General features: G+C 38.4%; 1 protein-coding gene across 2 annotated transcripts; it reads right to left on the bottom strand.

The window, feature by feature from the left end:
• Positions 1–8,005: 8,005 nt before the first annotated feature.
• On the bottom strand, positions 8,006–15,515 carry vax1 (ventral anterior homeobox 1). 2 transcript variants are annotated; one of them, XM_047352017.1, is made up of 3 exons: positions 14,379–15,515; positions 12,503–12,705; positions 8,006–9,996 (listed from the first exon to the last, which is right to left on the bottom strand). In XM_047352017.1, exons 1-3 carry the CDS (start codon positions 14,593–14,595, stop codon positions 9,472–9,474), a joined length of 945 nt encoding a protein of 314 aa, XP_047207973.1. In that variant the 5' UTR covers positions 14,596–15,515; the 3' UTR covers positions 8,006–9,471. The 2 variants fall into 2 exon arrangements, with proteins under 2 accessions (XP_047207973.1, XP_047207974.1); XM_047352018.1 differs by having other exon boundaries at positions 12,503–12,690; positions 14,379–15,512.
• Positions 15,516–15,783: the final 268 nt, after the last annotated feature.

The following is a 15,783-nucleotide window of genomic DNA, read 5'->3' as shown; positions in this document are numbered from 1 at the left end:
AATTCTGTTCCAGATGATGTTTTGAACCCTCTATTTTCCCATATTTTGGCAAAATGGTGAACAGAACCGAATACATATTGGCTTTCTGTGTAGATGGTTAGGATTTTTCCATCATATAATTCACAAGCTCTGATAACAGCATACAGCTCTGCAGTCTGTGCTGAGCATGTATGGGGCAGGGCCTGTGATTCTATAATTTTAGTTTCAGTGGTTACTGCATAACCAACTGTTTTTTCCATATTCATCTTTTGAAGCTGATCCATCTACAAAGATTATTTGTGAGTTTTTCAGAGGGGTCTGAGAGATATCTTACCTAGGTTTTGTGTCTTCCTCAAGCTTTGTTTTGCAAGAATGTGGTTTCCCATCTTCTGCTTAGGAGGGAACGGCCATGTTGTGATAACATATGTCCCAAATAAATCACTTTCTCCTTACAAAACTGCAGTTTATCCCTAGAGGCTTTGTGCCCCGTCTGGTAGAGATGTTTCAGAACTGTTATGGTAGCTTCCTCACTGTGTTGTTGAGTGTCTGAAGCTATAAGAATATCATCTACATACAACAGGACTTGACTATGTTCAGGCACCTCACAAGTGCTCATAAAGTATCTTAAGGCTTGTGTATATACATGTGGGCTTTCACTGAAGCCTTGTGGTAGTCTGGTGTAAGTGTATTTTTTCCCTTTAAACTGAAAGCCAAATAAATGCTGTGACTCTTCATGCAGTGGTACTGTAAAGAAAGCATTGCTAAGATCTACCACTGAGAAATATTTTTTATCTGGAGTTAATGAATGCAGTAATGTATGTGGATTCGGGACGTCTGGAACCACATGTTCCACAATTTCATTTATCGGTCTAAGATCCTGAACCATCCTCCACTTTCCTGTGCTGGCTTTCTGCACTGGAAAGATAGTTGTGTTGCATGTAGCATCAGGTGCTTCCCTTAATATTCCCGACTTCAACATATCTTGTATTACTGGCTTTATACCTTCTTCAGCTTCTGGCTTCAAGGGGTACTGGCAAACTACTGGCCGTTTTTCAGATATAAATTTAACCTTATATGGTGGAAACCCCTTTATAAGTCCTACATTAGTCGATGATTGGGACCACAGTTCAGATGGGACAGCAGCTAAGACAGGGTGTCTGTTGCTCTCTTTGCTTTCAGCTAGGCCCTGTATGTCACTTTGCCTCATCCAAATGTGTCTTTGGATGGACTTTGACTATCCACCCTAGAGTGAGTTTCCAGATTCCTGTGTTAGGATCTACTTTCCAGTCAGAGCTTGTTAATGCCTCATATCTCCCTCTTTCAGCACGCTGTATAAAGTTTTCTAATTCTTTCCACTGACCCCCCACAGGTTTAGTTAATGACAGATGAGGTGTACTGCCTTCAAACTGTTGGAGCTGTATTCCTGACAGTATGATTGAGGTGGAGGATTTCCCTGTTTTGGGGTCAACATACAGATGCTGTATGGTAACAGTCTGATTATTTTCTCTGTGAAAAACAGTGTCATACTGATGATCTGGCCCTGAAGTATTTTTATATCTCATGGTTACATGGAGCTCAGTATCTGGCATGTACTGTGCCTCTTGGGAGCTTTGTTTTTCTCTGGTTCTCCTCAGTAGTTCTCGAGCTGTTAGTGTGGGGCCTAGATCGAGGGACCAGTAATAATGCGGCTGTGATAGTTCATTTAGGACTAGGGCCCCTTCTTCCACTACAGCTTTCATACCTGTTTCTGTTGATACTATATTTATATGCAACTTTTGCATAAGATCTCTTCCCAACAGATTTACTGGGCATTTTTGACTTATCAGAACAGGGGCCTGACAAGTAAGTTTTGTCTCAAGCTCTGTTATTGTTACTGGTGCACTTAGGTGATGTACCTCTGATGTGCCAGCTGCTGATCTAACATGCACTGCGGTGTTAGAATATTTTACTCCGGGTGGAGGTTCAGTTAGCACAGTTCTACATGCCCCTGTATCACACAAACAGCTATATCCTTTGCCATTTATTATTATGTTTTTATATGGCAAATCTTGCGTCCTACTCAGTGCTGTAAGTTCCAGAGCTGCTTGTATGTCTACTTCCTCCATTTCACTACTGTTTTTCACTGCTAGTGGGGGAGGAGGTGGTGGCTGTGGCTGTAATTGTCAATTCTGGGTAGAATTGGGGTTATACACCCGCTTTTCATTGCATTCTCTTGCAAAATGTCCTGGCTCATTGCAGATCCAGCAGTTCTCATCTCTTGCGCCAGGGTTTTGTAAAATTGTTCTACATTGTCTAGCATAATGCCCTATTTTCCACACCTCAGACACACATTGCTCTGTGTGTGGCTGTGTCGCGGCCCTCCTTCTCCTCCTCTTCCTCCGTGACCTCTGAATCCTCCCCCCTTTTGCCTGCTTGTCCCTGAGCGATGCAATGCCATTAAACTGTCTTGCATTCCAATCTGTCTTCCTATTTTGCTGTGTTTTATGGGCATGCTGCGCATACTCTAAGGCTTGGGTAACAGTTCTTGTATTTTGATGAACCCAGTGTTTGTCTATATACCGTCTGAGTTCAATTTTAAGGCCTTGCAAAAAGGCACTCTTCAACTGTTGCTGATAGGCTCCTGCCTCTGCTTCATCATATGGTATAGCAGAGTTTGCTCTAAAAACATGTCTCATCCTCTCCAATAAATCTTGTGGGTCTTCTTCGTCCTTCTGTTTGCCCTGTGAGATTTTACCATAATCTGCTGTCTGTATATAAACTCTTCGAATTCTTTCAAAGAGTAAGCGTAAGGCGTCCCTTAAATCTGGTGAATCATGTGCTAATGTGTCACCATTGTCATCGCATCCAGTGAAACCTCCTGCTTCTCTACACCAGCGGTGGCCAAACAGCTGGGTAAAACACTGGAGCATTTCGCTGCCATTAAGATGAAAGCTTCCTTTGAGTTCTGTAATAGCTGCTAAAAACTCCTCTACTCCTTCCTGTATCAGTGGGATACCCTTTAAAGCAGCAGTTCTTTCTTCCTGTTCCTGTGTCCATGGCCTATATACTAGAATAGTTGGCGGCTGTCGGTGATTAGCGTCACCTACGTTTGGATTTGCTACTTCAACTCACGGAAATGTGTCTTCCTCTACATTTTTTCCAGATGGATAAAATTTCTGTTCGTGAGCCATTAAGGCTTCGCCTGGGTATAGGCTAGGTGTAGTTTTCTTATATTTACTCCTAGTTCGCACTCCTGTGCCCCACCAGGAATTAGGAGACCAGGACTCACTAGAAGAGCTCTCTTCTTCTGTTTTAAAAGGATTGCTTAATTTTTCTTGCTTACTTATAGGAGTTTCAGGAACTGCTACAGCTCCTTCTATCTCTCCTCCAATTTGCTGTGCTGCAGCCGCCTGCCCTGCAGCTGTCTGCACGGCAGGGGGCTGCTCTCCTCGCTGTCTGGATGCGACCACTGTTTCCTCATGTGGGCGCACCAAGACTGCAGCTGTCAGCTTCTCCTTTCGCTTCTCCTCCTTATCTTGCCTCTGCATGTCTCTTAACTTACTTTGTTCCAGCCATTTGTCCGAGAATTTATACTTGACCTTTCTCTGTTCCTTTTTAGTTGGTTTCTTGGTTTTCATTATTTCTAATTTTAAATCTCCTTGTAATTTTAAGATATCCTTAATATTTAGTTTACCCAAGAAGCCATGTTTTTTATTCCATCTATGACAGATCATACCTGCACCTTCTGTCATGGTTCAGTCTTGATATTGGACCCCACAATGCAGACGAGCAGGCAACGTGATGGTAAGTGAAAAAGATTTAATAACGAAAACTCACTCACTACAGGAGGCAGGAACAAAACAAACGAGCAGGCAGGACAGGCATGGCATGATCAAAAAATAAGACTTGAGCATCAAACTTGACATGAGCATGAGAGTGAAAGATGTTTCCGCGAAGACTAAACAGAACAGGTGTGAATATATGGCGTGAAAACCAGGTGGAGCAAGGAGACATATTAGCTTGAAGCAGGTGAACTGAATAAACTTAATTAACAGAACAAAACGTGACTGGAGCAAAACAGACTCTTGAACACAAACTAGAAAAACATGAAGCAAAAGCATAACCAGATCCGAAAACCAAACTTGACAAAACATGAACAAGATGACAAAACAAAAAGCATGAGTCAAACCCTTAACTGTGAAAAACATAAGAAGAAATCAAACACCAAACAACCCTACATCATGACACCTTCTACATAGTTCTCCATAAACTTTACATCGCCTTCTAAGTTAGTTTACTTTGTTTCTTCCCCATGATGTTTAATTTTAATTCACAATACTATAAATGTCCCAGATAGAAGTTCACTGGCATGAGATTCAAGGAGAGGACATTAACACGCCCTTCTACTGCGACTAATCCACAGCGGTGTTAAATTTTCTGGGATTAAACCCAACCTTTATCTCCAAAAATCACCAATACGTCTTTCTATTCTGGGCAAAAGAAAACACAAGGCCAGCAGAATCTTGCTATGATTCTTCCAAAATGCTTAGTCTTCCAAACACACACAACAGCACTCACACAGTTAGTATTTTGACATATGTATATCCCTTCAGCAATATGTATGGTCGACCTAGCTTAGTTTATGAGCTCCCTTATTATTCAACATTTAATTTCATTTCCTTTTCGGCAAAATGCTACCAACCAAATTATCCAGTTCCCTTACGGCGGAATTACCTAGTCGTTTCTGATCTCCTTGCGGCGAGATCCTACCTAAATTTATTGCTATTTCCTTCCGGCGAAATAAAACCTACCCAATTGCTGTCTCCTTGCGGCGAGACACTACCAACGACTTATTATAACCTTTCTTTAATGTTAAACAAAACGTCTCACCTCTGAGCTGACTTCTAGGTGACTCTGTCAGACCCCCAGAGTCACCCGGCGTTGAGCAAGACGATAACCCACCGGCCAGATGCGCGTGTCACACACCGGGACTTTTAGCCACCAGGCCTAGGTGCGGCTGTGTGGCAGCGCTTAACTCGACGTCAGGCTGTTCCCGGAGATCCGCCAGTCACTGCAAAAAAAAATAAGATCAGTTTAGTTCTTATAATATCCGGCTTCAAAGGACCAAGTTAGTGTTAGGTATTATTTGATGACAGTCAAAAACATAAGAATTGTGACGCAGATGTCAAAATAAAGTCATTTACAAATATGTGTGTCAAAGTAACTGTCATTTAAACCTAAAACCAGAAAAATATAACAACTTATTGAGAAAAACCATAAAATTCATTAAAAAAAAATTTATTAAGACTTACTGTAAACTTGGATGAAATGAAAGTTCCACAGGTAAGATGTCTCGATATGAGGTCGTTCATTGAGGTAACTAGTGAAGTAACATTGGTCTGCACATGTGCAGTGCCACATGGTAGAACAAATTGTCAGGTAGAATAAATCGTGAGAACACTGGCAGCAGCTTATGAGAATGGGAAGCATCTTCTCCCGCACCAGGCCTATCAACCTCAGCGCCCAATCGGGGGTGTGTTCTCTTCCCACTAATTTTCTTTGTGTACACAAATAAATGCATCTCAGCAGACCTACCGGGCATCTCGAAATGCAATGCAAGGATACTGAGTTCAATAATTCTCTTCCTGACATCTTAGCTGATTTTGTTTTATTCGTCTATGTTGTATTTTGTTTTATTCGTCTATGTTGTCTGACAAGGAAGGTGTTTATTTTAAGTATTGCCTTAAAATACCTTTAGAGGTCTGCCTCCAATGAACTCAGATGTTGTGAATCAACCTATCAGATGATTACAAAGCAATGCAATTATTTTCTGGACATTCCCAAACTATCATAAGGGCAAGTAATGTTAGTGTATGTAAAATTCTGAATTTAAAAAAAGTTAATAAACAAAATCGCTTAGTCATCATTCAGGTTTTTAGCAGATAGAAATAATTTGAATGATCGTAAAGGACCTAAATAATAATATCAGATGAAAAGAAAAAAATACAATGTGTCTTCTTATAGTGTATATAAATGTCTGGTTTACATATCTTCTGTTTTTCAGTGAACGTGATGGAAATGATTGAAGCTTATACCTTATCTTCAAACTTTAAAAAAACCAGTTATAAACTATTTTTAATGCAGTAAAAAAAGTCAGTTTTGGTTATTTTCTTCTTTTTTTATATATATGTAGGACATCATAGACAGCTCTTTATTGGTGCCCAATGGATGGCTGACAGAGGTGTGAGATTTCAGATATTCCTTTATTTTATTCTATTTATGTTGTAAAATATAAGTGCCAGATGTCAATTCTGAAAACGCCAGATTCTTTAAAATTTTCTCTGGGATTTTATACAATTGCAGCTATTTCTTTTTCGTAAACTTTTTATAGCACTTGAAACAGACCATGCTAATCTTGTCACAGTTTGGTTCTGCTCCACTTGGAAAATGACTGTAGGCTGCACACAGTCTGCTCTGTTCTGTCAAAAATGATTGAGCAATAGAACATAATCAAGAGCCTGCAGCCTTGAATAATTCTTTAGTATCTTAAGCGTTTCCCAGATTTCAGAAAGGTATACAACAGAAAATTATATTGAATCCTTCTTCTTAAGGGTTTTCCCACTCTCCTCATTTGATTAGTTATTAGGATTAATCATTATGTGAGGAAGCAGAGTGAATAAGCTCCGTAGCTTTATTACAGGCCTGGAATGCCAGATACTGAATCCTGTGTATTTGCTGCACTGCAGTGCTTTAAGGCGCTGGATCAGTGTGTAAGAAGCGGGCCTTTTATTAGTAGCACTTGTTTCTATTTTAATCCTCAGATTCACTGTTGGCCACAGAGCCCAGACCCTTCCAAAAAAATAATTGCAGGACTGAATGTACACTTTCATTTACCTCCTAAGACCTAAGCCTAAAGGGACCATGTGATGAGAGAAAATGTGTTGGTGGTCTGCAACCCTGGCAGCTTTGCCCATGCATACACACATGGATACACACATTCAGGATCCTTGCCCCTTCCCCCAATGTCCTTCTAATTGGACCAGGGGTGAAAAAAGAAAATGGGTGGGGGTAGAGGGTGTGATTATGACATCTTTTTTTAACCCCAAATGTTCCCAAGACATCAAAGAGTCTCCATGTCCTCTTACTTGACTGGGCATGTGTTTAAAATTCATCTGTAAAAACACCCTAATCTTAAACTTTTATTGTGTATTATCTATAAATCCATTTTGTATTCTGGCTCCACACTGTTCTGGGTTGTAAGCGCCGTTATGCTGGAAAATGTTCTTAGTGTTACAGAGTGATAGTCCAATGATTCCCATTGTAGAGAAAAATGAGACACTGCAAATGAATTCGAATCACAATTAGGCTCACTGAAAAAAATCTATGACCCAATGATATGTGTTAGAATAAAATTAATTCTATGCTAAGTTTGATCATTTTACTCCTGTGTGATGAAAGTGATGTAAGGTCCCTTGGCAGGAAAGAACTGCTTCATACAATGAAAAGGTTGAAACAATTTGTTTAAAAAACTAAATTTAGGGGTTGGAGATGAAAAATAGAACTCACAATACATCACCTGCTTCTGTGGCTTATTTTAAGGGATTTACTGCAATAACAAAGAATAAGAAAAAAACATTTAGTTCTTTTCTTTCATTAACTAAGGCAGATAATGGTAATACTGTAGCTGCACTGAACGACTAAACTATGGGCATTGAGAGGATTTTAATAAGATAAATCCTATATTCCACTAAAACTTTGTCATCTTGTCTCTTGCATTGTGACAAATCTAAAATTAAAACACTCAATATTTTGACAATTAGAAAATTTGCACAGGTCATTTTTTGCACCAATATGAAAAGAAATAAAAAGGAAATATTGTTCTTCTAAAACTTTTAAATGTTCCAATGATTGTCATATATTGGTTTGTGGTTCTTTGCTTTTGACTTGTCAAATGTAATCTTTCTAATCTGACAAGGTTTGATTTTTAGCCCACGCTTTACTCACCATTTCCTGTCAATGAAAGCAGTAATCACATCAGCAAACCATGTAAAGAGCTTACTTATGAGGCTGGTTTATAAGAGGTAAAACAGTCATGAAATGTATCATAACATAATTTGCAGCAACACATAAAAAAACACTGTAGCCATTTACATAATATATAGGCACATTTGCATAACACATTTCACGAATTTTAAGATATTTCACAACAACAGCACCAAAGACCTTTAGATTGATTTATCAACCACACTAAAACATCCATCCATACATTATTTTCCCAAATATACTAATAATTAATTAATTACAGATGTAAATAGTTTGCAATAAAATAACAACTTTACAATTCTCAATCAGTATTTTTATACAACAGTACCAGCATTCATTCTCTTGTCTGAATTTCCCCTTTAACTTTTGTAAAGGTTGTGGATTTATTAATTTCTTAACCAGGAGATTATATTGTCTCAGACATTAAAAACCTTGTTATTTCACTATGTTCTCCCAAAGCTAAGCTGCTTAGTTATATGCAAAAACATTTTTCTGTTTTTAGGTAGTCGTTCCTATGAGTAGCATGTGCACAGACCATACACCCTGCACCAAACTCAGAAATACATTGGTATAAAAACAGCAAAAACAAAGCGGAAAAAAAAACCTTTAGGTAATGCATTTTGGTGACAAAAATCCAACAAAGTGAAGACTATATTATTAAAATCTTCACAAAACAACAAAGCAATCAACATCAAACATTTCAGTAGATAATACCGTGTGACATTTTTTCTGGTCTGACTGTTTAGTCCAAACTTTAAACAAAGATCTTTTTTACAAGCTGACTCATCTTGAAGCATTTGGAATCCAAACTGCATCTGGCTTTAAGTTGGCATTGGCTGTCCAATCACCTTCTCTCAGAGGGACTTATCCTCCCTGAGAAACTAAGGCTTATTTATTCCTGCTGATGCAAATAGGTTTTAAAAGCTCTGATGTGCTCACTGGATCACACAGACTGCTGCTCTGCTATTCTTGCTCTACATCTTCTCAATGCAACATGTTGCATCTAACCAACAATTCTAACATAAAATGCAGTTTAGAAAGGTACCAATTACTTGAAATATTCCACCCGCCTGTTGGAGACTTTGCTGCTATGCAGTAAAAGGCTCTGCTTCTGCTATGCTGGACCTTTTATAGAGCAGCTATATTATACCAGAATGTGCAGTTATTATGGACTAATTGATAATTTAAACAAAAACCCTTAAAGATCAGTCTGCCTTTCTGTTTTTGATAAATGTTTGTGTGAAGATTTGTGCAAAATCCTTCAATTGACATCCATTATTTGTTTGATGATGTGTTGTTTTTTAATTTCTTTCTTCCTCCTTCCTTGTACAAGGTGCCAGATGTGCAGGAATACATAAGCAGTTAGAGAACATGACATTGACAGATGATACCAAACAAAGACGGCAACAGCCAATTAAACAAATAAAAAGCTTCCAGAAGCAACAAGAATCCATACGAGCATAAAAACCATCATTCCAGAATTTTCTTGTCCATCGATTCTTTGCCATTGGTCCGGGAGTAAGGTTCGAAAGCAGAGGAGCTCAGGTAGCGTGCGGAGAGCTCCTGCAGGTTGCCCGCCAGTGAACCAGCCATGGAGAGGGGGTTAGATGAAATGCGGGTAGTGACGCCACTGAGAATGGATGGCATTGGGAAGCTGAAAAAACTGTGAGCGGACGATGAGCTTTGCAGCCCTGCCACTGTCCCTGAAGTGGTGACAGTGGGTAATGGAGGGCTACCGCCAGCCGTCCCAGTACTGCCTCCACTGCTGTTGCTGCTGCTGTTGTTGCTGGCCATGGCAATGGAGGGAGGGCGCAAGGCAGAGCTACAGTGGGGTAGGAGGCCCGGCAGGCCTGGTGGTGTCAACAGCCGCCCCTGCTCCAGCAGTCTGAGGACGCTGCAAGTCGCAGCTGTCTCTGAAACCACTGAACGCAACTCTGAGTCTTTTCCTTGGTCCTTCTTCTGTTTAGTGCGCCGGTTTTGAAACCAGACTTTCACCTAGACAAGAACACATGGGAGAGCCCTCAAACACATGCACTTGCAAATACTTGAGTCAGATATAGTAAATATGTTGTTACTTTACAACAAGCTGCTCTGGACATACTCATATCCAGTACCGCTGTAGACAGTAACTGATCAGTCTGGCTACAGATTTTTGAATGCTTTAAAAGTAATTTCTCTGTATGTGGCCAACATCAAATTCTAAAATGGCCCATCAAGTATTTAGTAAGGTACGTATGGTAGTTATTCATGACTACCACACCCCTACACACGTGCACATACATAACAGAGGACCGTATAAGAAGTAAAAACAAGCCTCAGTAGGCATCAACTTAATTCCCCCATAGATAGAAAACATATTGTGATCTGAGATGGAAAATTAATGAAATCAAAATGGCTTAGAGATATCCTCGCACATGCTAACCACCTCTTAATTTGATGAGTCTAAAACCCAATGACGGTTCACGCATGGTTTGAGATCCAAAACATCCATCATCTTGTGACAAAACACTCCTTACAAATTTTTGCAGTCACATTTTAAAAGATTACTACAGCTTTATGGTAACAAGAATGCTGTAATTTATAATGTGGTGGAATGAAAATATATATTTTTTGTGCATCTGCACTGAATGAGGCAGACATTAGTTAATATCTCATTACCTTTTTTATTTCTTCTTAGTTTTGAGTGCATTAAATACTTTACCCCTTAAAATTTAGGTTTAACTTCCCACACCCTAAATTTCAAGTTCTTAACCGCAAAACCAGAAACCCTACATTTGGGATTTGATTTTCTTTTTTTTAAATGCTGCCCTATTTAGTTAGGAAAATACATAAAGTTCTGGTTGTACCAAAAGTATTAAAGGCTATTTTGTTTGTAGAGAATTTAATTAGTATTATATCAGAGTAATTCGAGTTCATCTGAAATGTGCACAATTTAGAGTATCAGAGTGAAACAAACATGGCATTTTAATTAATTAATATTTTGTTCTGATACAAAAATACAACTAGCAAAAAACCACCTGCACAGTCATGCCAGCCAGCCAATCACACTGAAATATTTTCCACTTCTCTTCAGATGTGAGTTAACTCTTCACAGGCTGTCGGGAACTAAAGTGGGGCTGCCGCTCCCTCTGTTTGAGATGTGAAAACCACTCAGAAGAAGCGCTGTGTATATTTAAGAGATAAAATCTTTAGGGCAAAGTAAAAACAAGGTGTAGCAGGTAGTTCAAGCAAAGATAATTAAGTGTACACAAGAAATGGCAGCAATTTCTTAATATAATGACATCTTAGCACCAGAGAACAAAATGTTAATTTCACCACCTTGTCATTAAAAGGCATTTCATCAGGACAAGAAGCAAACGCTGAGAGAGTGTCCTGCCTTTGTCCTGTCTAAATAGTGAGCAAAGGTTGTTTTCTCTTTTATCTTTTGGAGCAAAATAACATCTTCACACTCCACGTGTTTAGAAAACATCAGCTGAAGGCAACTGCTTAAAGGAAAATAAAACATTTTAAAAATCTAGAAAAAGTTTTAGGAAACAATTCTAGGTTCACCCTGAAATGGTTGTTAGTGAAGGGCCGATTGTTTGTTGTTGGTTGTTGTTTTGGTAGAATAGGCTGACCTCACGCAGACCTTCTCTCAAGGTCAGGCTTCTTCAGCTCTGCTGAAACACATTAACCCAAATGGCCAAGTTAATGCCGCTGTCTACAGCACTGTTGGCAGCTTCCAGCATTTATCACCAGAAAACGCAGAATGGAATATAACAATATTAATGAAAAATGTTCAAATAATTGAAAATGTTTTACAGCTTTAAAAAAAAAAACTGAAAGGAAGTCCAAGTTGCAGAGAAAGAATAGATAATTTGTTAGTGTTAGCGCTGTTAATCCACAGTTAACATTGGGTTAGATGCTGTTCTACTGGACCCACTTGTGCTGCACGAGTACTAATTTTTAACTTTTCTTTAATTAATATTTTCCTTTTGAAAATATTCACATTTCTTTACATATACAATAAGAAGAAGCAAAGTACAAAGTTGCAACTTGGATATAAGTAGGTAAATATTTCTGTAGGACCAATGTAAACTAAATTACTTTACATTGGATTTTTTTTCATAATGGCTTCCAAAACAATTCTTTTTTATGATAACGTCTGAAAGTTAAAATTCTTATGCTATTATTATCAAACTGTAAATCCAATTATATATCTTTTCATTTCCAAAAATATTGTAAAATAATTGCACATTAAAAGAAGAAAGATCTATCTTAAAATGTTATCACAGAATGTATGTACAAACAATAATTGTGTAAAATAGAAAAAAATCGCCTTCCTCTCTAAGGAAGAGCTAAAATTAGAGTGATATTTGGTGCAAAGCACACAAAGCAAATAGCTTTAGGTTACAGATATAATAGCTGTTTCACTTGAACAGAATAGGGCTTTTTCTCTCTTGCTCAAAATTTTAAGACAAAAAAAATAGAAGTGGTTAGAAATATTTAAAAGCAAACAGACCTGAGTTTCAGAGAGATTAAGCTGACGGGCCAGTTCTGTCCGTTCCCTCCCGACCACATACTGACACCTCTGAAACTCCATCTCTAAGCGATAGAGCTGCTCTGCAGTGAAGGATGTGCGCGTTCGCTTTGGTCGGTCCAGATCCAAACCTTTTGGCAGGATGATTTCTCGGATCGACCCTTTAGCATCTGCAATGTGGAGCACTTTGAATCAACAAATAGAACCCAGATCACAATTGATTTCCATTAATATTAATATTGACATTAATATTAATACCATTATTATTACAACTATGGTTATATCCAAATATGTTTTAACTGTTTTTAACTGTTTCTTCAAAAAAATCTTTCAGAAGTTCTGAATCACAAATTTGACTTAAAGTGAAAATAAAACCGATGAAAAATATTTAAATATAAAACTTATTATTATGAAGACAATATAAGTATTTCAAAATCTTTACAATATTAAAAGCAGCAAGAAAAATAAGACCTCTGTAAAAATATGTACATACTTTGAAACTCAAATTAGTACGTGTACTATAATGTATTGCAATAAGTTTTTGTTATTAAAATTTCAGTTATACCTGTAAAATCACTGTCTGCAGTTCACAGTTTAATAAGTAATAATTTTACCTTTGTTCCCTTCATGTTTGTACTGTTTATTCATGCTAATATTTTCAAAAATAAATAAAAACACCATTATGAGCTTAAAAAAACCAACAAAATACTTTATATGTTGCCGTTCCGGGCTTAAAGTAAAACCCCGTTGTTAAATTCTATTATATCAGAATCAGAATCAGCTTTATTGCCAAGTTCGTATATACAAACAGGGAATTAGACTCCGGTACACTTTGCTCTCTGGGGTTTTTTTTGGGGGGGGGGTTTTTTGGTTTTCTTTTTTTGTTTAATGCGTTATAAGATATATTTATGCATATATCTTTATGTCTTTAAATATACATATATACAAAGGATATAGCCTATTCTACCAAAACAAATATGGAACATGGTTACATCTACAGTTAATGGTGGCTCAAACCTGCATTATCAATATAGTTTTTTGACTAACTGACTCCAATCCACCGAAATCAATAACAATAATTTATTGACACTGAAAATATATAATAACAAAGACTGTTTTTTCTTTGTCAGTCAGTCAGTCATTTTCTACCGCTTATTCCATAGTGGGTCGCGGGGAAGCTGGTGCCTATCTCCAGCAGTCTATGGGTAAGAGACGGGGTATACCCTGGACAGGTCGCCAGTCCATCGCAGGGCGTTTTTTCTTTGTTTATAGAATATTTCATTGCATTTTATTATTGTTCAAATATTTAGCAAAATGACTTGATGATGATTTAGTTCTCTGACATTGAAATATAGTACATAAAATATTGGGCAAATCTTGAGGATAGTGAGTATGGTAATAATCAGGATAATATTGATGTAATTGTGCCAAAATATTTTGTAGAATTTTAAGTATTTATTGTTTTAGAATTTACTATGACTTTTGTCTCGAAAGTAATTTAAATATAGCAGACAAAATGGACACAACTTCCTACAAGTGAACCTTTATATATGTATATAAATATATATACATAAATAGCTGCTACAAACCACTTTTAATGTTACATATTCAAAGAAATGTAACATGAAACTTTTTTCTTTTTATTTAAACCTTCTTTAAATTCATCCTGCTATATGGAGTCTTTATATCATTTCAGACTTTATGGACAACTTTAGTTTGGTACGATAACGCTTTATTTTACAGCCTTTTTTTTGTAGTTTTCAGAGTGTAAAAATCAAACCATTTCCCAGTATAAGCAGCCTGAGTTGTCAAATCAGACTGTCAACAATCTAAGGAGAGAAAAAATAAGAAGCTTTACCTCGGACAAGGATTCTCCGACAGTAGTCGGGGTCCCCCGCGCTCCCCCTGTTCTTCTCACAGTTTTCCATGTTCCCAGACGGTGAAAAGGAAGAATCCTGCTGTTCCTTGAGGAAGCCTTTGGACAGGTTGCCCTGGGAATCTTTACCGTCGTTTCCCTCCTTTAGTCTGTTCTTCAGTACTATTGCTTCTGTCTCTTGGTTGTACCTGACCTCCATGCTCAGAATTTCCTCCTGGACCTGAGGCTCGCCTCCTTTTGTCAGGTGAAAAACAGGAGATTATAAAGAATGCGGTACTGTAGATTGCCACTGACCAAACTCCCTTGTCCAATGATCATGGACTTCTCAGTGAAACTGAAAAGTAATTTAGTGCCCCCCTTTCCTTGTTACAAAGACATCGGGCTGAGAGATTATCTCCAAATAATCATAGCGATGGATGCGCACTTGCTGGTTCAACTGATTACAGTAATTTTGCTGCCTTCACATTAGCGTAACCTCGTGAAAACACTAAGCTGTTTGTGGAAATAGATCAGGTCTTGATAGAGGGTTTTGCTCATCCCGTCCCCTCAGCTTGCCCGTTCTCAGCCCATGGATTTAAGACAGATAATTGGCCTTGTCTGGTAACCAAACAACCTTGGACACACACAATCACCGAGGTAAAAGTCTTCCAGACCCGATAAAAGTTCTCAGGCAATTCATTCCTCCATCTTCAAAGCACAGGCAGACATTTTTCCCTCCGACTTCCAGCAGCACACCTGATTGTCACAGCATGTCGGCAAACTTTGATCCTGTTTTTCTCTTTGGCAATCAATAGAACTGTGCAATGTGTAGATCTCACCACTATGCTATTGGAGGAACTAGAACAGAGCCAGAAGAGTAGAGAGCAAGAGAGACACGGAGGAGGTGGGTGGGGGGGGGGAGAGAAAGACAGAGAAAGAGAGGGAAGGAGATAAGTAAAAAGGAAACCTAATAAATCCTCATTAAGCAAAATTTATGAAATTAAAGGCAACCCAGCCTATTCCTCCACAGCAGCAATGTTGGATTCCCCTGTTACTGGAAGTGTATTAAACTTCCTCTTTGTCTTTCCCTGCCGTGTGTTCAGTCAGAGAAAAACAGCAACGTCCTGTTAATGCCTCGCCCTGCAGTATTCCAAGACTGCACCCCAGAAGCTGCGCTCTGCTCATATAATCTTAACCTGCATATTTTAGTGCAAAGAAAGAGGAACAAAACTTGTCATTAGTGCTTAGGCTGTCTACACTTCCTAGCTCACATTCATACCCCTGGAATGGCCCCTGCCTCTCTCTACCACTCACCCTCCAGCCCACATCCCACTCACCCAACCACCAACTCTTAGCTATTTTCATTGTCAGTGCAACAATATCTCTGAACACAGCAGTGGCCAGTAAT

The sequence above is a fragment of the Girardinichthys multiradiatus genome, chromosome 22 (genome assembly GCF_021462225.1).
Source record: "Girardinichthys multiradiatus isolate DD_20200921_A chromosome 22, DD_fGirMul_XY1, whole genome shotgun sequence".
Classification (NCBI taxonomy): Eukaryota; Metazoa; Chordata; class Actinopteri; order Cyprinodontiformes; family Goodeidae; genus Girardinichthys; species Girardinichthys multiradiatus.
This window is presented reverse-complemented; position numbering and strand designations above follow the sequence as displayed.

Excerpts from the sequence above, each read along its gene's own strand:
- vax1 (XM_047352017.1), bottom strand. The coding sequence starts at position 14,595 with ATGGAGGTCAGGTACAACCAAGAGACAGAAGCAATAGTACTGAAGAAC. Across the intron at positions 12,706-14,378 it reads TCGGAGAATCCTTGTCCGAG|TGCTCCACATTGCAGATGCT; the intron begins GTAAAGCTTCTT and ends GTTGATTCAAAG. Across the intron at positions 9,997-12,502 it reads TTAATCTCTCTGAAACTCAG|GTGAAAGTCTGGTTTCAAAA; the intron begins GTCTGTTTGCTT and ends GTTCTTGTCTAG.